General features: G+C 50.5%; 1 protein-coding gene across 2 annotated transcripts in view; it reads left to right on the plus strand.

Moving 5' to 3' along the window:
- Rims4 (regulating synaptic membrane exocytosis 4) overlaps positions 1–20,057 on the plus strand; it is a 58,169-nt gene extending 38,112 nt beyond the window's left edge. Inside the window, exons 2-6 of one of the 2 annotated variants that reach the window (XM_028769752.1) lie at positions 3,383–3,521; positions 17,003–17,115; positions 17,354–17,455; positions 17,936–18,075; positions 19,817–20,057. In XM_028769752.1, coding sequence (XP_028625585.1) covers positions 3,383–3,521; positions 17,003–17,115; positions 17,354–17,455; positions 17,936–18,075; positions 19,817–20,035 — 713 coding nt within the window. In that variant the 3' untranslated portion in view covers positions 20,036–20,057. The remainder of the gene's footprint in view (positions 1–3,382; positions 3,522–17,002; positions 17,116–17,353; positions 17,456–17,935; positions 18,076–19,816) is intronic. The other variant, XM_028769753.1, reaches the window with a different exon arrangement.
- Positions 20,058–23,077: the final 3,020 nt, after the last annotated feature.

Here is a 23,077-nt window from a genome sequence, read left to right on the forward strand (position 1 = left end):
AGAAGCCATTTAGAGTTCAAGCTTGAGGGAGCCAGGGTGCTCGGCTGTGAAGGTGGACAAGAAGGGAGGTGTACGACCCAAGGATCATAGACTCTGCAAGCCCTGGGATACAGTGAAGGAGAGAAAAAAGGCTCTGTGCTTCCGGGAGGCTCTGAGTCTGGGTGGGACACGGTTTGAAGGCTCATTGGGAGACAAAAGCCCATAGTATGAGCTTTGTTTAGTGTGGTAAGTCCAGGGAGCCTGCTTCTCTTCCAGATAGTGATGGAATGCAGTTTTGATAAACACAGGCTTAGAGGCTATGGCTAGAGTGTAGGGCTCATTTGTGTAGGGTGACTCTGAGGTTGTGGGTGAGTGATGAACCACCAGTGGAGGGGGGAGAGACAGAGAGAGAGAGAGAGAGAGAGAGAGAGAGAGAGAGAGAGAGAGAGAGAGAGAGAGGGAATTGATCTTCCCCCAAGAATGCATAGATGGTAAGCCAGTGGGGCTGTGAACAGCAAAGGCTGTGGCCATAAGCAGGTGGAGATCCAGTAGAATTCACTATCAAAGATGTGAAAGAAAGACAGAGAGAGAGTTGGTAACTCTGGCTCAAAGGGTAAAGGAATCGTTCTCCTAAGCAAGTCCGTATTTCTGTTGACCACCATGGCTGTGTTCACTACATCTTGCACCTGCAGGGACTGTTGCCCAGTGAAAAATACAGCGAACTGAAGAAATGGGACATCCATACTCAGTCTATCATACATCAGGGTGGCCAGCTTTAGGGTAGTCAGTTTCACTTTGGATACCTAGAGTCTGCAGAACACAAGCTCTGAGCCCCACAATGGAAATTGTGCATGATGTTGACAGTCCTTTGCCCAGTGTCTAGAACCTCCAGAAAGCCTCCTCCATGGTTAGTCTACCATGTAGTGACACTTCTGTCCTCATTATCCCTGGAGGAGATGTGTCCCTGACCCCCTAGTGATCATGTTCATGTTCCCCCAACTCTCCGTCTGTTTAACCCACTCGTCCTGTTGCGATCTTTCTTGGGGTTAGACTGGAGGATATCTCTTCTGCATTTTGACCTTTCTCCTAGAAGAGGAGGAACATTGTCATCCTAGAGAGTAAGCCTGAGACAGCATCAGCAAGGGGTGACCGAAGGAAGGGTTGGGTAGCTGAGGTTAGATGGGGAGCATTCCTGGTGTGCTTGGATACACAGAGAGTCTTCAGGTGGCAGAGTGCAGCGTGATCATGCAAACATCAACCAGACAGCTGGGGAGGGTAAACTGGAAAGGGTCCTGAGATCATCCTCTCTCTCTGCAGTAGCTATAGCCACTTCCGAGTAGCACCTACTGTGTGCCAGGCCTGGTGACATTAAGCCTTCACATCTCCACAAGTGAGCAGTCTGGTCTTTGTGGCCGTCGCCTGGGCCATCCTAAAGGGCCAGGCTCTCTGTGTGCTAAATCCAGCTGGCACGAGGCCCAGGAGCCTGAGTGTGAGGCTCCTTGAAGGCTACAGGCTGTCACCAACATGAAATACACACCAGCTTCCTCAGCCCCAGAGATTGAGCTGTTTGTCATGCTGGACTCTGTGTTAGTCCGTGACAGTGACATGGGGACAGTGCAGGATGTACAGGGATGGGAGGTCAGGTGCCTGAGAAGGTGTCTGAAGCATGTCTGCAGGTTATGGGTCTGCATCCTCAGGGAGGGATTGTTTGTTCCTGTGCACGACTGCACATGGCTTCATGTGTTTGTGTGTAAGGGCAGTTCCCTCACCTGGATGTGTGAGTGTGTTTCTGGGTCTGTCCCTATCTCTGTAATATGAATGGGGAACACAGAAGTAGGAATGGTGATGCTGGTTAGAAAAACATGAGTGCCAGACAGACAGGAAATGACTTCCCGTCACATGTTCAGAGACGCCAGGTGACACTTGGAGAAATGCATATTGCCGACTCTCCTCAGTGTACTTCCCAGTGAGCGGGCGTGGACTTCTTAAAGATGCACATCTGGTGTACCCAGTTACTCTCAGACACATGTCAAACACACACAGACACTCAGGTGACAGACACACACCCCCTAGTTGCCCTCAGACTCACAGCTAGCCACGCGTGGAAACACAAACATAGACATTTAGAGTCCTTGGTTCTTGTGTGTATATTCATGTGGTTTCTCCGAGTACACAGGCTCCTTGGAGACAGGAACAGGTGAGCACCCACTTTGGCAGACATACACAACTCTGATAGCTCTCCACATGTGTACATTAGAGTCCCAGGGTTCAGAGATCATGATGCCGTCATAGTAGTGGGAAAAGGCCAGCAGAGGAGGCTGGAGGTGGCATGGTCCACCTGGTGTGTTCCTGATTCTCCTCCCTGGCTCTGTGAGCCAGTCCCTGACTTGTGTGCCATTGTCTTCCACACCAAAGCAGGGAGAGTAATAGGAACCTCAACTTCATGGAGTACTTGGGACACTGGTTTATCCAGCAGTCACTTGTTGAATACCCCCAGTGAACCCATCACAGTTCCTGGTTCAGAGGCTCTCACTGATGAACACACCTTTGCAGAAGCTGGCCAATAAAAAGCCAACCCCAGTACCACACTGAGTGGTCAGCACCAGGAAGAAACAGAGAACAGGCTAGCTGTGGAGGGGCTGATGGGAGTTCATAGGAAGCCTTCAGTGAGAGAGCGTTATATCACAAGATGGAGGCAGAGGAGTGAGTGGCTGGTCAGGAAAGGCATGATGGGAGGGAATTCTAAGCACAAAGACCATTTGGTCTGATAATAACCCGGCAGCATTCCCATTTTACAGATAAACAAATGGAGGCCCGGGGAGGCTGAGCACTTCCTACACTCTCTAGCTAATGGGATTTGAGTGGTGTGTTGTGTTCTGAATGTTGAGTGCTGAGCTGTGTTCTTCAAAGCCAGTGATCTTACTGGTTACCAGTAAGGGTGAATTTTTTTTATCTTGGGAATAGTTGGTAATGCCTGCAGACATTTTAACTGGCACAGGGTTGCTACTAGCATCTAGTGGCAACATGACATGATGTCACCCACAGTCACCCTGGCACGGAGAAGCCCTGGCCTGAACCTGCAGAGCACCTGAAAGAGTCTGGCCCATAGAAGGTGCTTAAGATGTTATCAGTAAAGGACAAGGGGTGTTTGGAGAAAACTGCAGGGGAGACGATATGTAAATTAGCCGGCCAGTTAACAGTGTTGTGTGCTGGCTGGGTGGCTGTGAAGGGCACCATGGGCACAGGTGAGCCAGAGGGATCAAGGACATTGGTGGACCTGGCTAGGGCTGATGCTTGGCTGCCCTCGGCTGCTGAACCACTAACCAGACAACTTCTTTTTCTGTCCTTCCCCCTCCCCAACCCCATGTCTGTCCCCACCTCTTTTGGCCCCCGTGTTCCACAGCAGACAGCCGGAGGCTGAAGGGCGCCATCCAGAGAAGCACAGAGACAGGACTGGCCGTGGAGATGCCCAGCCGGACGCTACGCCAAGCCAGCCATGAGTCCATTGAGGACAGCATGAATAGCTATGGCTCGGAGGGCAAGTACGTATGGCATTTGCACCTCCCTGTAGCCTTCCTGCCCCCAATCAGTGGGAGGAGGGGGGTTGAGCAAGCCCCCCAAGAATCCCAGTTCCTTGGGCTGGCGGGGTTTTGCCTAAGCCTCTAGGGCCTTCAGAAGAAATCTAGGTTTTATGCTTCAGCCCTACCATTTTAGAGCTGTGTGGCTGTGAACAGGGGACATCCTTGAACCTGTTTCCCTATCTGTAAAAAAAAAAATCGATAACAACAACCTTGGGCTTGTGATGGTTAATGTTAGCTGTCAGTTTTACAGGATATGGAATCACCTAGGAGACAGGCCTCCAGTCAGGTCTGTAAGGAATCACTTAGTCTCTGGGCTGCCTGTGTCAGGGTCATATTAGTTGCATTAATTGAATTGGGAAGACCCACACTCAAAGTGGGCAGTGCCATTCCTTTGGTGTAGGTCTTGAATTGCATTCAAAAGGAGACAGCTAAGGCTGTGCTTGCTAGCACATGACTAAACCCTGTGCTTGGGAGGTAGAGGCAGGAAGATTTCTATGAGTTTGAGGCCAGCCTGGTCTACACAGAGTTCCAGGATGGCAAGGGCTGTATAGTGAAACCCTGACTGAAAAGAGAGAGTGAGAAAGCTAGCTGGTCATTTGCAGCCATGGCCCTGTGCTTCCTGACCGTGGGCATGACCTAACTTCCTGCTGTGGGGGTCTGTACCCTTGAACCATGAGCTGAAATCAACCATTCTCCCTTAAGTGGCTTGTGTCACAGCAACACGAGAAAAACAAACCTAAGATATAGACATTATGAGGATTAAGTATTTACAATCTATAATCCTGAGTTAATGTGTATAAAGAGCAGAGGACAGTGCTTGGCACCTACTGTATACCAGTGTTGGTAGGTTACTCAGTGAAAGGCGTCACCGCGGTTCAGCAGTATGTCCTTACTGTTTTCTCTTCTTTAGTTTTCTAAGTCCCAGTTGGGTTTTAAAAATACAAACTAGGGCTCACACATATCAAATCTTGAGCTGGTCATGGTACCTGGCTTGTCGCCAGGGTTTGCCTTCAGGACTGCACACCAGGATCTGGGGATATGTTACAGAATGCAGGTGGCAGGAGTCTTCATTCCCTTTAGGGGAAGTCTTGGGGTTTGCCTCCTCTGATGAACACAGACAGACAGACAGACAGACAGACACACACACACACACACACACACACACACAGAGTCACACAAACTTACTCTTTTCAGATTCCCCTCATGCCTATCCTTAGCTCATCCTGGCTAAGAATCTTAGATTCAGAATAACTCCATACTGTACAGAGAAGCTGGGCACTCAGGGGTTCAGGAGCTTGCCTTGGTGGCAGAGCCACTACTATCTGGAACTCAGGAGTTCTGACTCTGAGCTGGAGCTCACTCTACGCCACCACATTGCTTCACCTTTCCAATTGCCCTCAGAGGTAAGGAAGGGAGGGCCCTGAGGTGTCACATTCCCTGTCATTACACATGAGGAGTCAGGCTTGGGAAAGTTCACGTCTGTGCTATCTGTCTGTATAGGCGTCTGCTGCACATGCCTATGCAAATGTAAAGGAGCCGAAATTTAAAATAAACCACCCTGCTCCCAGCATGCTAACTGTATTCAAGTGCTGGTGGCAGCGCGTGGTTCGTGGCAGCTGTATTGAGTAAGGCAGGAAAGAATGGCATTTTGTCTTCACAGAGGGTTCTGCTGGATCACACTGGCTTAGTGGCCTACCCCTCACCGCTGTGGACTGGGTGCAGACTCCAGCCAGTGTGGGGTGGAATGAGGCTCCGTTTCTTCCCTTCATCTCTGACCTGCCTCTTAGCTGGGCTCCTGCTGGCTAAAAGCCTTGTCCCCTTACCCCCCTCCCCCCCCCATACTGGGCATCTCAGCCCTTTATGAATGGGCCTGGACTTGGCAGAGCTGCTTTTCCGCCCACCTCAAGGGACATTTTCCTGTGGGAGGGAAGATGGGTGGACAGCAGAAGAGAGAGGAGGAGAAACAGGAGGGGAGGGAGGAGGGGGAAATGGCCTGCATTTTGTTTAACCACACAGCTGGGCTTGGAGAAACTTATTTAGGTACCAGGGAGTAATGCACTTCCTTCTCTCAGGTGCCAGTCCCACTCAGGAGGCCCGAGGCCAGTCTTGACTCTGCTACTAGCCTTTTGGCTGTCTGTCCTGGGATGCATCTGTGATCTCTAGCCCAGAATACATTATGTTGGGCTCAGGAGATTAAAAGAACCAGGTCCCGGGAAAGCAGTGTGGTGCCGTAGGTGGCAGCAGGCACGTCCAAGCTGCAGTCCTGCATCACAGAAGAGAAAAAGAGCACTCAGTCCATCACAGAACCCCCACAGGGGAATATAGTAAGAGGATATTATGAGGAAGGAAAGAGGCACTGCCTGCTCATGAGTTTAGAAGGGAGTTCGAGTGTTGTTTGCTTGAATATGCATACAGGGACCAAGAGTCCCACTGCATTATGGGTAGTGTCAAACAGACTCAGCAGTTAGGCAGCCCTGGCCTGTGGTTTAGGCTTCTAAGTGGCCATGCGGCTTTGGGAGAGTTACCTCCTCTTTGAGCCCAGTTTCTCCATTGTAGAAAGGGGGTAGAGACAGAGGGGGCTGTGCAGAGAGGAGTGGAGAGGGTGAACGGGTGTATGGGAAGCACCTAGAGCAGTGGCCAGCACATGGCTAGCACGGATGGTGGTCACTGTTAGTGCTGTTCGCTGTTAATCCAGCCACTGTGAGCTGTGGGGTTTGCTGTTTTGGGTCAATTGCCTCCTAGCAGATAGTGTGAGCCGTCCCAGATCTAGAGAGCACGAGTGAGCACCCAGCAGGTATTGGCTGTTAGTGGTCATTAAAAGTTTGGGGAGGCTGAGCCGATCTGAAGAAGGATCAAAGGTCTGGAAGATACTGGTTTCAGCAGAGGGGCCAGAAAGTAATCAGTACATGACTACTTTAATATGCCGTCTGCCAAGTCTGAAAGAGAGGTGGAGGGACGCTGTGTCCTTGATGGCGTCGGCAGCCTACGTGGCCACCCCAGAATTAACAACCCCTAGAGACCTAGAAGGGGTTCGATCTTGTCAGAGGCCAGCCAGGTGCTGCTAGCTCACCCCGCCCCTGGATGAAGAGAGGACAGGGGATGATTCAGCCGTGGCCATCCTCTTCTGTTCCTTAGGTATTTGGAGAGCTGACTAGACCCAGCTGCCAGGCTCTGACACAGGAAGGGGTGTGAGTGTCCTCCCCTCCTCCCACCCCTTGGGCTCTTGCCAGCCCAGCAGATGCTCCCAGGGAGCCAGTCTCACTTGAGGAGCCCCACAAGACTTCTGTCCCTGGCACTGCTAGGGTGTGCCACTGAGTACCAGCTCCCAGGCATAAAAAGGCAAAGGGGCCTCCCACATGGGTTTCCATGTCAACACATGTGATTAGGCATCTGTAGTATGCCAGACAGCTGGGCTGGCCACCATGGAAATTATGTCTCCTGAGAGTTTCCACCATAGGGCACTGGCCAGTCAACCAGAAACAGATACAAAAGGCTGGTATGAAGATAGAAGCCAAGCTGTGATCCCAGCCGGGTCTTGAGATACAGAAATATAACAGCTTAGACCTCTTTCGGTGAGTATGCTGTGGGCTGCAGATGACAAAATCCCAGTGGACAGTGGCTTTATCCCATGCTATTCGAAGTATGAACTGCAGTCCAGCAGCAGCAGCAGCAGCAGCAGCAGCAGCAGCAGCAGCAGCAGCAGCAGCACACCCTGGGTACCTGCTAGAAATCCATGACCTCTGGCCCTGTCCACACCCATTGAGTCAGAATCCATGACACCAAGATTTCCAGCTGATCTGTGTACACACTGTCAAGACGGCCTGGCTTAATGGTCGTAGCAGCCATGTGAACACTGTCGAGAGCTTTGTGCAGACACTGTGCCAAGGGCTTTGACCTGTGTTGACTCATTTAATCCCCCACAACACCAGGATGGTGGGATGAATGCTAATAGCCCCACTTACAGATGAGAAAATGCCAGGGGGTAGCTTGCCCAAGGTCACAGGGCCAGGCAGCAGCCGAGGGGATTCATGTCCAGGCATCTGCCCAATTACACTCGCCCCCCCCCTCATTAAATTGTCACATCCATGAATATTCTTGGAGACAGATGATTCTGGTGGATTGGGAGGCCAGCAAGACCACCACAGACTAAGTCCCTCCATCTTCCTCCTCTACAGCCCATGTGTTATTTTCTGGAGCGTGGAAAGTACTTCCTGTTCTGGGGCCTCTTTCTGCCAAGTCCCAAGTTGAGGATTTGTTTGTTAAGGATGGAGGGGCTAAAGTCAGAGCAGGCTCATCTCACTCAGACAAAGGGCACAGGCTAGATGTCAAGCCTGAGAAAGGGCCCTGAGGATAGTACACACACACAGACCTGCACCTATACAAACACACACACCAGCACCTGCACCTACACCTATATACTCACACACACATACACACACACACACCTATGCCACATACATACATCTATACACACATACCTAGATGTATATAACTGTAACATACATACACACACACCCGGACCCACACCTGCACCTACACACACGCACACACACACCTATACCACATACACATATTTATACACACATACCTAGATGGATATACCTATAACATACATACATACCCACAGACACACACAGACACACACACACCCCTAGACACATACACCTATACACACACATCTATACAACATACCTAGATGCATATGCCTATAACACACACACACACACAGACACACACACACACACACACCTACCTCCAGTCCTAAGATGCTTCCGGCTTGACTCTCTACCTCAGTTTGGGTTTTCTCAGAACCAGTTGTCTCAGACTTCGCATCTGAATTCAGTTGGAAGGGGTTTACTTGAGACAGGATTCTGGAAAACAGTGTGAGAGACTGGGCAAGGGAGTTCAGTGTGTGTGCTGTGTGGTGCCAGCTCCCCTCTGGGCAGCTCAGTCCTGAAGGGCAACCTGGTAGCCAGCATGGCGCAGGCTCCTGGATACCGCCTCTCATCAGGTAACTGCTCACTGTGGCTACACCTCGTCCACGGGCTAGAGAAATTCTTTAGGGTTCAGGAAACATGGGGAGAGGCACATAGGGATGGCCTTGGGAGTGACCGATAGCTCAGCAGAGTTTACTCCACAAAGTACACAGGACCCCCAACCTTCCAGCTACCCCACCAGAGACCCTCTAGACTGCACCCTGTCTTGTATTCCTTCCCTAACACACAGTGGTGTGCCCATTTTAATTGTCTCTTGAGCTGACCATTTCTCCCATTCCCACCCACAGGAGCCTTAGCGGAGGTGCCTTGCTCTGGCCTGGACTCTTACAAGTCTCATCTTTGGTCCAGACTCTATGGTCTATCATCTTGCACTTCCTTCTGCTGATCTCCCCCAGCCTTTCTCAGTCCACCTTCCTGAGCCTTCTAGGCTCCTGTCTTGCCTCGTGTCTCAGTATCCATGGCTCCAATACCCGCATTCCTGTTCGTGTTCCTCTGCACCCCCTGACTCACTCCTCCTAGATCTCAGTGACGAGCTAGCATGTCGCTTCAGCTCATATGCCAATGCCAGTTAATTGGTAGTGACTCCCATAAGTACTGTGTCGAGGGGGATTATGGAGCCAAATCCAGGCCTAGTCAGAGTGTTGCAGTTGATTAATAATGTCTGCTCTGGGCATAGGCAGGAAAAATGGAGTGGCTCACAAGTCTACCATTTCTCTGGCTAGATCGGCAGCTTGCACCCACCTGGCCTCTCCAGCCATAGCACTGTCTACTGTCCACTACAATTGTTGCCCATGTATCTGTCTGCCCCACTAGACACTGAGTTCTGTGCCTAGCCACTCCACAGTTGGTCTTCTCGGATTTTGATGACTAGGTATGTAGGACAGAAGCAGCTACACATTGCACTCCTTTCTGTCCTCCCTGTCCTTTTCATCTCATAAAAGCCAGGGATGTAGCATCCTCTCAACCTAGTAACTCCCAGAGCTGGCTTCCAGTCTGTTGTCGTCCTGAGGTGTCTGGGTCACTCTGCCCATAGCCAGGCAAAGTAGGTTGTGAGCTCATGCAGGGTCATTGTAACCCAGACCCAGGGCTGCGTGATCACAAAAGGCCCCAGAGATCAGCAGATAGCCAGAACGCCCTCTCTGCCCTCCCACCTGTCCTACTTGACAGAGCCATCATGACTAGTGGACAGTGTGGCCGTGGGCTAAGAGGAAGGAGTTTAGCTTTTTCCTGTTCAATAAGCTCTGCTTTGCCGAGTGTCTGACTGTGGCAGGCTCTACCCTCAGGAATTTATCTCATTTAATACTCAAGAGTTATTTCTTCCTGTTTTGCTAGAAAGAAAATCAAGACCCAGAAAGATGAACCATGCATCTCCATACCTAGTGAGCAGTGGAGGTAGGATGTGAACCCAGGCCCGCCTGACCCCAGAGTTCGAACTATAGACCCCCATGCTCTGTTCTGGGGACGTGGGGACATTAGCCTTTCCTGCCTGGGGCCTCCACATTCATGGGTACAGACAACCATGGAAAAAATATTTGGATGAAAAATGGTGTCTGTGCTGAAGATGTACTACTTGCTTATATGCCTTCTAGTCATTTCCTCCTAAGCTAGATAGTAAGACTGGGCATTTGCATGGAATTTACATAGTGTTAGACATTATTAGCAATCTAGACATGATTTAAAGTCTATAGGAGAATGCTCATAGCTTATATGCAAATATACCATCTTATTTAAGAGAAAGTTGAACACACATGAGGTCTGATATCCAGGAGAAATCTGGGAATTAATCCCCGGGCATGACGGGGGTCAGGTGTGTCTTCTAATCGTTAAGAAGATGGACTGGAGGCAGACAACTGGGGTTCAAGTCCCAGATCAGCCGCTTTGTAGCCAGGTGGTCTTGGTTGGATTACTGTTACTCTGTGTCTTCCTTTATCCTTCTCTAAAACAGACATTGATTAAATTTTATAAAGGTGTTGGATTAACTGAGTTAACATTAGTCAGTTAATGTTATCAGGCTTGGCTCATGACAAGCTATTGCTCAATGAAAAGCAAACCCTTGGCTCCGTGTAGGAGCCCCATTCTCAGGGAGGGTCAGGCTTGGAAAAGTCTTGACTACTTGAGAGTTAGAGTCTAGATCATGTGACATAGTGTCTCCTAGCCCACGGTCAGTTCTGCTACCATGCTGTTTTTGAAAAACTGGAATTTGTTCCAACACAATTGAAGTATCTGGGAACAATGTGAGCTTCACATGGATTCCGTATGTGCTTGGTTAGGTGGGGTTTTGTCCATGAGCGATGGAGGGTGAATGCAGAAAGCTGTTTTCACCAAGGAATTCACACATTCCCGATAACTGAGGCTGCCTCAGTTATCCTGGTGTCAGGATCATCTCTGGTACAATTCTCCCTCCTGGTTTCAGCCAGCCTTCTCTACTGCCCAACAAATCAGAGAATGTAGTCCTTTCCATATAGTGAGCGATCTTCAGCTCTGTCAAGGTAAAGTACTGTATTTACTGTAATACTTTAGCCCTTCTCGACCATTCAATGGTATTAAACTCTATGCCATATTTACTAGATTCCTTCTCTCGCCACATATACCTTTCTATGTGGCTCCGCCCCGTTTTCTTCATAACCTGTGATCCTTACTGCAGGCTGTTATTTTCTTCTTCAGTCATTTGTAAGACTTCACATTTGCCTTTTAGCAGAATTGCGGTGTTGTAGGTGAGGCGAGTGTGTGGGGAGGTGACCGGGTGGACAGCCGTGCGTGGACTCGGCAGGGGACAGTGAGTGAATAGCAGGAGAACGGACTTCCAGAACCTTTTAGAACCACAGCCTGTAATTGCCACGAGGCTGTACGGCCTTTTAATCTTTGATGCCATTAAGTCGGGTGATCCAACTGGAAAAGCAAGCAGAGCCAAACCTGTAAATTACCCAATTACTTCTTTAACCACCAAGAACACAGGGTCCAAGCTGAGCCCAAAGGTTAATAATAAAAGACAAATGGATTACGCTCCACAAACAAAACTAATAGAATCTGAGTTGCAGGAAATCTCATTTCACCATTAAAACAGAATAAAAGGCTAGCGGAACAATGGGTAAAACCCTGTTTCAAGGCTCTGCCTCTGCCTGCTCCTGCTGCCTTCCCCCACTCCCATGGCCTGTGCTTGGACCCAGGCACCCAGATACTTCTTTGCCAGAAGCGGAGGAAGCTGTGCCAGACTGGGCAGTAGGAGCCGGCAGCCATGTCGTCCTTGCTTTGCTATGATTGGTTTGGGAGCATTTCTGTGTGGACCTGTGCTACCCTATCCTCCCCAGCGATTCAGCAAGACAGTCACTCTTCATTCTCACTTGATATGTGAGGAAACTGTAGCCCAGAGAGGCAAAAAAAAAAAAAAAAACCAAAACAAAAAAAAAAAAAACCAAACAAAAAAACAGGGGCTGGAAAGACAGCTCAGTGTCTGAAGTCACTTGCAGCCAAGCCTGACAACCTGAGTTTAGTTCCCAGGGCCTATGCTGCACGTCTCAGTGACTGTCCTTTACTCCAATGGCTTGGGAGTTTTGGCAGGGAACATTTACTGAGCTCCTGTTGTACACAAGGACTATTCTATGCAAATATGTGTAGCACCTTCCAGTCAGCAAGCTCTCTCATGTCCCTTTGCTAACAGATCCTGCGCAGAGCCTGGAAACATTTACAGCTGACCCAGCACAGTCATGCTGTGCACAAGGCAGAGTGATCTTGTTAAGATCACCAACCGAAGGGTAGAGACTTGCTGGGAGTCACGCCACAAGCAGGTGGGCCAGTGAGGCATACATCTGATTGATTAGTCAGCCTTCTCCACGCCTCCAGGGAAAATCCCAGGATGGAGCATGGCCTCTTGCAGAGTTGACTCTGTAGCCAATGGAGGCCAGGCACAGTGTGCTTCTTGCCTCCTGGATGCTGTTTCTGCTAGCTCAGGGTGGCAGCTTGGTGCCTTGGCAGCCAGTGAGGCACCCTGGGATGGGAAATCAGGCAGCCGCCCAGATATTAGAAACAATTACCGCTAATTACCAGGCCTGCCAATTCCCCATTGTCTGCCTGCACTCCACCAGGAATCAAGGAGCAGGCGAAGAGGATGTTAGAGGAAACTTTCAATTTTGGCTTGCAAAAGGCCCCATGCTGCTTGGGGGCTGGCCTCCTCCCTTGCCTCGGAACCCACAAGGCTGTACCTTTCTCTCTCAGCTTTAGAGCCCACATCCTCCTTCCAGAACAGATCTCGGATCCTTCAGAGAGCTGGGAAGGTAGGGTGGAGAGACCCAGGATCACATCTCATCGGTGGGTCTAGCGTTAGTCTCAGCGTGAGTAACTAAGGCACTGGTTTTGTAAGAAATGGCAAACATACACTCTCGTCTCCAAACGTTTAAGTGAGTGTTTTGTTTTGTTTTGTTTGCACTTTCATTATAAAAATGTATATACTTCTGTTGAATGAAGATAATAGCTCTAGGAACTTACCTGCCTGGCTCCAGTACCAGGCTGCCTCTTTTTCTGAAGCTGACCCAAAGACTCAGCCAGAATAGGAGGCTACCCCAGAAGTCAACACTGGGAGCAAGAAGAAATCTGATAGGAAGGTAGGGCTACTAAAGGCCAGGGGTCATGCCTATGGGTCCTTCTCCCCACAGGCAACCAAAGCTTGAGGAGGCTGTGGAAGATCAAGACACCCCAGCTGCAGGCCACTCCCAGTTGTCATCAGTTGGATGTTGTCTTTGGGGTGAGATGGAAGGGGTTAGCCCCTAGTGGCTTTCTTCCTACCTTTCATATAAGCATAAAGCATTGCCATAGCCAGAAGAGCTACACCTCAGATTGTGTGGCTCATGTGAGAGAAGGCAGCTGAGAGTGCAGAGGTGCATTCTGGGAGGACAGAGTTAGCCAGACATTACCTGCATGGCTTGGGTAGTTACTGCTCTCTCCAGCTCATCTGTCAAATGGGCCCATGGATAATACGGACCAAGGACTTTAAGGCTGAAATGAATTTATACCTGTAGCAAATGCTCTTAGACCTTTGGTGGCCCAGAGTAAGGGTTGTTCATTTGCTATTACAGACCTCTGAATCAAACGCCCATTTTTCTGCTTTGTTGAGGGTTAGTCTCATGTGATTCAGGAATTTTCAGAAGGTTCTATCTATGTCCTAGACACAGAGAGAGTACATGTAGAGAGGATTCATGGAAACAGCTAAAAACAGCCAAAATACATCTGCTCTTGGTATACGTGAGTTGCATCTGTGGACTGACCCAGCTCTGACTCAAAAAGATTTGGAAAGACATCACAGAAAGTTTCCAAAAGCAAAACTTGAACTTGCCACATGCCTACCACTGTAATGAGAAGACATACATGGAACGGTGCACACGTGTGCATTGCTGTAACACCTGCCTTTTCTCGGGGCTCCCCATCCCCGTGTTCCCAGTGGGTGAACGTCATTTGGCTTGTTCATGTTGTCTCTGCAGCAGTCATATCTGTGCCGTACGTGTCCAAAATGTCTCTGTCATTATTCCTAAACCGCAGAGCGTAACAGCTGTTTACATTACCACGTGCAATGGCACGCGTCTTATGCAATCTAACCGGGATTTAAAGTGCATGAGGGGACACGGGTAGATCTGTGCGAACATTATCAATCCATCCGTCTTATAGGAAAGACTTGAGCATCTGTGCATTTGTGTTATCTCTAGGGCTTCTAGAACTGGAATTAATCCATCATGGGTACCAAGGAACAACTGGTCTATAAGATAGAGAAAGCACAGACACTGAACCTACTTTTTAGTTTACAGCATCCCACACCTTCTAATGTTCTCTTTCCATAGCATGTGCCATTTTCTTTCATAGTTTATAATTGGTATTATTTTTAGATATGTTTGTTTTTTTTTACTTATGTGTATTCATGTTTTGTCTGGACAAATATATGTGTTCTCTCTCTGTCTCTATCTCTCTGTCTCTCTCTGTCTCTCTGTCTCTATCTCTCTGTCTCTCTCTGTCTCTCTCTCTCTCTCTCTCTCTCTCTCTCTCTCTCTCTCTCTCTGTGTGTGTGTGTGTGTGTGTGTGCGCGCGCGTTTGCTTGCCTAGTGCCCACAGAGGTCAGAATAGGACATAAGACATCAGATCCTCATAAACTCGAGTTACAGGCAGTTGTGAGCCACCACATGGTGCTAGGAATCAAACCTGGGTCCTTGCAAGAACCGGTACTCTTAACCACTGAGCTCTCTCTCAAGGTCACTGGTACTGTTTCTTACTGTATCCATATGAAGGCAAAAGTCACCATCTGCCTTGTCCTTGATATGGTCTGTGTTCGTATCAAGTGCCAGGGATGTGCTACAAACCATTTGGTGACTGGATAATTGTGCCGGCTGGCTGAAAGGTCTGCATCCTTGCAGGGTTATCAATGCGGTAGTGCCAGTCAGGCTGACTGTTAACACTGTGCTTTGAAGACCATCAGGGAGAGTGGTCCATAGACCTAAGCCAATCATTCCTGTGGTTTCCAGCTTCTGGCCATGGTTACCTGCTCCTTAGTCATTGTTTCTCTGATCTCAGACACCCTCCTTTACCAGATCATCATCTCCATGGATCTTTAAGTGTACATGCCACTTTAGTATCTAGGGTGAAGAGGGACACTTGGGGCCTCAGAGACTGTCCCGGGGTTACTTGAGAAGACACCCAGGCAGCTACAGAGCTTTGTGCCCTTTCCTTGACTCCACCTTCTAAGGAGGGCGGTGTAAGCCCTGCTATTTTCAGATGCCTCGACCCTATCTGGGGTTTTCTGTGGTCTTAGAGCATCCCAGCTCACTCTGTCCCTACCAGACTCCCTGGGCTCTCCAGGCTTGGGTTTGTATGGTTTCTTGTTTGTTTGGTTTTGGTCAGGACTATCTTGGTTTTTGTTACTATCTTTCTAAGTCTGTTTCTTACTTGCAACTTAAAAGCCTTGTGGCTGAGTCTTAGTCTGTGCATCCTACTGGGCCACCCCATTCTAACACGACCCTGCTACTGGAGGGTGGAGGACCTAAGGGGCGGTAGGAAACCTGTGGTAATGGACGAGGTGGCCTGTGCCTGCTGTGGCCCTGACCATTGCTTACACAGGAAGGGAAGCTGCCGTCTGAGCTGCTTTCCTCTGGCAGTGGAGGGAAGCCCTGGGCAGCCCCTAACCAGGAGGCAGGAGAATCTGCAAGCTCTTTGTGAGGGCATCCACCACCAGGCTAGCCCTATGGGGCTCTCCTTTTAACTACCAGAGTTGCTGAGTGACCTGGCTCAACTCAGGCATCTGATCCTGGATCTAACATCTCTGCCCAAGAATTGGGGTTACCCTTCTTGCTGGTCAAATGTGTTTCTTATCTGAATAAGGGTGGAAAAGATTGGCTTGTGTTTTTGTTTATTTGTTTGGTCGGTTTTTGGTTTTGGGTTTGTTTTGTTGTGCAAGAGACCCTGGAGAGGGGAGGAGAATGTCAACATGTCCAGGTTAGAGGTGGAAAAGGGAAGGTGAGAGGTAAAGCAGAGAGAAACTAGCTAAAACTGGTTTAACCAAAGTAATAATAGTGACTGTTGACTTATCTGTTCAGAAAGAGATAATTGCATCAGGCAAAGCTTGATCCAGAAGCCTACCTAACACCTCAGTCTGATAATAGCTTCATCGATGGGCTCTCTACACCAAACACTCCAGTTCCATGTCCCAAGCCAAGTCTGATGAGAAGAGGGAGCTTCGTGCCCCTCACAGTTCATGAAGTCTGCTACAACTTTCATGTCAGATTCTCATTAACTAAACCCAGCCACACCCCTGCCCTGGAACCCTGACCAAGGAAACTGGGTACCCTGAGAGGTGGCTCTCCCTACTACAATCACGTGCTTTGACAGAGTGGGCTCTCTAAGGGAAACCAGAGGTCTTATTACCAAAGGAAGGCGAAGCGGGTATCAGGAAGCCAGACAGCTGCAGCACCTGTTGGCACCCAAGGCTGCCATGCAGGGCATCGGTTATCTCGGCCTTGTTTTGAGTGGGCCTCACATTAAATTGCTGATTCTGGTCCAGCAGCTGGGTGGAGGTGTCACGTGAGATGTGATTCTAACCAGTAGATGTATCTGATACTGCTAATCCCTGCATGCTTGGAGTATTGAAGCATTAAGCCTTTTGCACCAGCACCAGACAAAACCATCTCCCACGTTCCCTCCAGTCACCCTGGATAGTTAAGGCAGCATGTGTGGTATATAGGTCAGTGGTGGGTGGGCATGAAGAACACCATGGAGTCTGGGCATGATGGCACATGCTTTTAATCCTAGCACTTGGGAGGCAGAGTCAGACAGATCTCTGAGTTCGAGGCCAGCCTGGTCTACATAGTGAGTTCCAGGTCATCTAGGGCTACACAGAGAAACTGTCTTGAAAAATCAAACCAACCAAACAAACAACAACAACAAAAAAATCACCACATCCTTTTCTTCTTGCAGCCTTAACTATGGAGGAGTTTGTCTAGCTTCAGATGCTCAGTTCAGTGACTTCCTGGGGAGCATGGGGCCAGCACAGTTTGTGGGCCGCCAGACCCTGGCTACCACACCCATGGGTAAGTATTTGAAGCCCTGTGCCCCTCCCTCCTTACCCTTGCCTGTAGGCACCATGCTCTAAGCAACTGGCTTGGAGCCTGAGTCCCATGGTCCAGCCCTCCACAGTGCCTGCCTCTCAAGTGTCTAAGCTGCAGTTATAGGACATAGTGTGCTCTTGTTTGGGCTGGGAATGGATGCACAGGGACAGCAAGGCCCTGCTGGAGCTTCTGAGCCACTTTCTAGCATTCTCTCTTGCAGGGGATGTGGAGATTGGCTTGCAGGAGCGGAATGGCCAGCTGGAGGTGGACATTATCCAGGCACGGGGACTGACGGCCAAGCCAGGCTCGAAGACGCTGCCAGGTGTGTGGACTTCTGAGAGCTAAAGCTGGTGTGGCTCACCGGACTGAAATGCGTGGAGAGAGAGAGAGAGAGAGAGAGAGAGATCTTTCTTGTTTATCATTATACCCTGGTACCTAGTAGAGTACTTGGCACACAGTAGGGCCCAGAGAGCGTTTGTGGAGAGGTTGACAAATGAATGTGTAGCATGGTAAGATGGGCAAGCCGTGGACTGAAGGAAGAAATGGTGAGCAAAGGAAAGGGGAGGCAATAAAAACTAAAAAGGCTCACCCAGCCGAGCCCTCACTCGGTACCCAGCCAGACATGGCAGTGCATGCTACCCACCCTAAACCCATTTGCCCCGTGGCCCCTCCCCATACTCCTGCGGGTTCTCTGGTCCCCAGAAGTAGGTGATTGACCTCTGTCTGTTACACCTAATACCTACCTAATACCTGCAATTTGAGGGAGCAGCCTAGAACCCTGCCTTCTGCCCTCTGTTCCTAGCTGCCTATATCAAGGCCTATCTGCTGGAGAACGGGGTCTGCATTGCCAAGAAGAAGACCAAAGTGGCCCGCAAGTCACTGGACCCACTGTACAATCAGGTGCTTCTGTTTCCTGAGAGTCCCCAGGGCAAAGTCCTGCAGGTAAGGGAGTCCCATGTGTGTGCATGTGTGTAAGGGAGGCGTGTTCCTCAGGGGACAGGGTCTCTCAAGGGCCTTACCCAGGGGAATTGAGGCACTGGAGCTGACTCCCACCTGCAACTTCTTGTGTCACCGTGGGTTTGGTCCCTCATGAGCCTTGGCTTTCATGGGAGGAGGGCTCAACTACCCGAATTTGTCCTCTGATCTCCTTAAGGATGCCATCTCATGCACACTCCAGGCATGCATGTACACTCCATGCATGCATGCACACTCCATGCATGTATACACATATGTGTGCGTATGCACACACAAACTAGCTAACTTATTCCATAGGCTATCGAGATATCTCAGTTAAGAGTGATTACAGATCTTCCAGGGGACCCAAGTTCAGTTCCCAGAACACACATTGGGTGGCTCACAGCCACCTGTCATTCCAGCTGCAGGGATCCAGTGCCCTCTTCCAGCCCCCATAGGTAGCAGTATACACACACACACACACACACACACACACACACACACACATGCACGGGCTGCACACATACTACACATGAAATAAAAACCAATCTTCTAAAAAGACTAAAAACAAAAAGCAGTCAGTGACACCCTGTCTGACTGAGGACTATCCTTAAGCCTCTAGGCTTTGTTGACCAGGGCTGAGCCAGCCCACCCTCATAGAGCAGGATAGAACTAAAAGATGAGGTAGAAGCCAGCCAATAAAAAGCCTGCAGCCCCAGACTCAGATCCACAGGCCAGCCCTGAGAGGACATTGACCAGGAGACCAGAAGGACTACTGGTTGGAACAAGAACAGCAGCTAACAGTACACTGTAATCTCCACTTTACAAAAATGCTTCGCCAGGCCATGGTGGCGCATGCCTTTAATCCCAGCACTTGGGAGGCAGAGGCAGGTGGATTTCTGAGTTCGAGGCCAGCCTGGTCTACAGAGGGAGTTCCAGGACAGCCAGGGCTATACAGAGAAACCCCGTCTCGAAAAACAAAACAAACAAACAAACAAAAATCAAAAAACAAAAATGCTTCGTGTGGGGTTCCAAGGTTCCCTGCAGGGGTAGCAGGGAGAGCAATCATGTTACAGATGTGGGGACATCCTTCAAGGCCTTCATTTAAAGATGGGTCCATGTGGAGGAAGGAAGAGAGAGAGAGAGAGAGAGAGAGAGAGAGAGAGAGAGAGAGAGAGAAAGCTGAGGTACGGGATGGCAGTAATGGGGACACTAGAGCCAGGAAAACAAGGTTGGATTTGAGTGGTTTTTATTCTATTTTATTGATTATATTTTGTGAGCTAGGGGTACACATGCCACAGCGTGCACACTGGAGATCACATGACATCTTGTGGGAGTCTGCCCTCCTCTCCCATTACGTGGGTTCCAGCGGTGAACTTAGGTCATCAAGCTTGGCAGCGGGCATCTCTACCTGCCGCTGAGCCCTCTTGCATGGTCTAAAGAGGCAGACTCTACACAAGTTAGCTGCACTGGCCCGAGGGACCTCAGGTTCTGGCTCAGGGCCTACAAACGTCTGGGCTAGGTGTTCGTTTATTTTTACCCTTATTTTTATGTGTATGGGTGTTTTGCTGAATATATGTCTGTGTACTGCTTGTGGACCTGGAGCCTGTTCGGTGCTGGGAATCAAAGCCAGGGTCTCGTGCCAGGGATGAGGCAAGCCCTTCACCAACTGAGCAGCCCTGCCCAGCTCAGTTGCAAGATGTAATCAGGCATGGTTTTTGTCCTGCAGGTAATCGTGTGGGGAAACTACGGACGGATGGAGCGGAAGCAGTTCATGGGCGTGGCTCGAGTGCTGCTGGAGGAACTGGACTTGACCACCCTGGCCGTGGGCTGGTACAAGCTCTTCCCCACCTCCTCCATGGTGGACCCGGCCACAGGTCCGCTGCTTCGGCAGGCATCCCAGCTGTCCCTCGAGAGCACCGTGGGGCCCTGTGGCGAGCGGTCTTAATGCCAGGGATGGGGAGGGGCTCCCCGAGATGGCCTGGAGACCACCCAGCCCTGACCTGGGACCCCAGGCCCAGGGGCACATTGGACATTGGAGGATGGGGTTCTTCCCCACCGTGGGGAAGCAGAATGGGGAGACCTGCCCCCCTTGGGCCCCTCCTCACTCCTTCACCTCCTACCCCTGAGACCTTCCCTTTCCCAGTGGGTTGGCTACACTTTTGACTTGGCCGGTCTTGACCTGATGGATGCGGCTACAGTCAGAGAGAGACTGAGGTGGCGGAGCAAACCACTCTTCTGCCCTACCCTACCCCACTCCACCTAACCCCCTTTTGCCTCCTTGGAAGCTCGCTGCCCAGAGCCAAGTTCAGAACCAAGCCGGCCATCTCCATGGTGCCAATTACCAGCAAGTGTCTTTCCTGCGGCACCGGGTTCCGGCAGCTACTCCTGCCCCAGAGCTCATGGGGCAGTCTGCAAGGATCCGGAGCCAGCTCCCGAGGGAGTGTGGGTCTCCCTCTGCCTGCCCTGGAAGGAGCTTTGCCGCAGCCTGTCTGAGTCCATCCATCCACACCCTCCTGCCTGTCCCTCTGCTGTAAGCTCTAAGAATTGGGGGCCAGCAGAGACCAAAGGAAAGGAGGAGGTACCTGAGGCTTGGCAGGATCCCCAGGGGTCCATGGAACTGCAGAGCTGGTCTGGAGCTCTTGGTGGACTGGAGAGGAGGTTGTCATCTGTGATACGGTGGAGGACTGTGGAGGACCTGAGTTTCCAGAACCTTGCACACAGGGAACCACTGTCCTGTGTGGGGGCAGTAGGAGCAGAGCATTGAAGAAAGCTGCAATTAGGTCCAAGAGGCATCAAGGTCAGGGTTTTCCATATAGGAGACCCCTCCTTGTTGGGTGAGATCAAAGGTCATCTTGTTATCCCTCTGCCTCCGGGCTAGGGTCTTGGAGAGGCATTAGAGCCACACACATTTTAGTTTAAATAAACCATCCTGTACGAAGGGCAGAAGCCACTGCCCGGCCTCATCACCTTGGCTCAAGGAGAGATGGCATTCCAGAAGGAGGGATGCAGAGCTGCTAGTGTAAGAATTAGAGGCTCCAATGAGGCCTGGGTAGCTGCCTTCCTGTGGCCCTCCCTGGGGCCTGCAGGAGCCCTTTTGCATGCAAGGGAGGACACAGTCTGGCCCCCTATAGAAGCACATGTCTATCACCTTTCCTGGGAGGTGCCCAGCAGCCCACCAGTCCTCCCCATGTAGTCCCTGCTGTGTAGGGTGTAGTCCAGGTTAGCTGGGTAGTTAGTGTTCACGCCTGAGGCCTGTTAGCTCAGATATAGTCTTTTTTTCAAGCCCCAGGCTGTGAGTAGAGGGGAAACCCCAGTACATTCCAGAAGATTTCAGACTCTCTCTCTAGCCTGGGCTGCATGGGCTGCCTGGCTCCCCAGAAGCCAGCCCTTCCACTGTCTCCCTGCCTTCCTCTCTCCTCCCTTCTGGGGTTGTAGCCCTCACTGTCCATCACATTCAGCATTCTGGCGTAATACCCTCAGCATTGATTTTCTTTACGATGCACTCCTGAGGGTTGCTGGGACTTGCAGAGGGGGCCTGGACTTCATTAGATGGTGTCACTTTCCACCAAGGATGCCAGGACTCTGTTGAATCCCACCTCGTCCCTGGTTCATCTACCAAGGAATTCCTTCAACTTGGAAATTCTCCATTCCCAGCTTGGCTAAGCCCAGAGTGCCCCTTTAGGTTTCTGTCCAGTTCTGACACCTCCACATGCAGCTGTCAACACTACACAGGGAGGATGCTGTGGACAGGCCCCTCTTCTCCAACTGCTCTTCAGAGTTTCCTTGGACTGTGGATGGACAGGCCTCCTGGACGAAGTAGAAGGGCTCTCAATGGGCTCCTCTTTGAGGTCCACAGTTAGCCATCACCCTATGTTCTTTTCAACAGTGTGATATCCTTGCTGTTAGGTTATTACTCGCTGTTTGGAATATTTTGAGCCACAAGGGCACCTTCCCTCTTCAGCTGTCACTGCTGTGGTTGTTCAGGGTGGGACAGAGCCTGGCTGTCACAACCAGGTGGGGAAAGGCTCAGCTCTAATTTGTCAGAGAGAGAGAGAGAGAGAGAGAGAGAGAGAGAGAGAGAGAGAGAGAGGAGAGAGAGCATGATACCACGAAGGAGCACTGGCTCCAAAGCAATAACAACACCCTGAGGTGGTCAGTGAGGCCCCTCAGTGACTTCTTGTTTGTTCTGTGAAATCTCGCTCACCTCCTGGAGGGGTAGAGTGGGGGCTGGAGCCCCATTTATTTGTATCATTGTAAGCATGTGCCCCACTTCCAAGGGGCTGTGACCACTGGCTGTGGGAACCATTTCTGTCCTCACCAAAGGGCTGGACAGGGCTTGGGGACGGGGAGTGATTTTCATCCTTAGCTTCGGGGACTAACAAGCCCAGCCTGTTCCCACTGCTGTCTGACCCTCTGTCAACTCAAACTCTACCATCTGGAGAGGAGCAGAGAGGGTGGAGTCGGGGGCCTTTCTGGTGCTGTGTCTCTAAGGGTGTGTCTTCTTTGTTTCCTCTGGACAAAGGTCATGTATAGGACTCCCATGTAAAGGGCCATCTCCATTTTCCTTACCCAGAATGCCTCTGCATTCTGAAGGGAAGGGCCTGTGCATCCTTAGTCCATTTGCATTTTTAAAGAAAAGATACCAAGGCCCTGCCTGAGAAGAGCCATGGTGGGGTCCTTGGTATGTCCGGTGGCATTTCCACCCAGGTCTCCCCTTCATGTCTCATCCTGAGCCAGGGAAGGATGACTGGGTACAGCCATTTCTCATCCTTTCTGCTGCTTTTCTTTGGAGCCTCCTAGTGGCTCCCAGTTATGGTGGGACAAGCTGTAGTCTGTCTGAGAGGCTAGAAAACTGAGGCCACAGCAGGACGTGCTTTGGCTAAGCCCTCTCAGCAATCTACACTGGGGAACAAAGCTGGGAGACGACACTCAGGGGCAGGTCTGTCACCATCGTCATTATTTCTGGCCTCTAGGCACAGGTGGCACT

This window comes from Grammomys surdaster, unplaced genomic scaffold (assembly GCF_004785775.1).
Source record: "Grammomys surdaster isolate TR1022 unplaced genomic scaffold, NIH_TR_1.0 193, whole genome shotgun sequence".
In the NCBI taxonomy this organism is placed as follows: Eukaryota; Metazoa; Chordata; class Mammalia; order Rodentia; family Muridae; genus Grammomys; species Grammomys surdaster.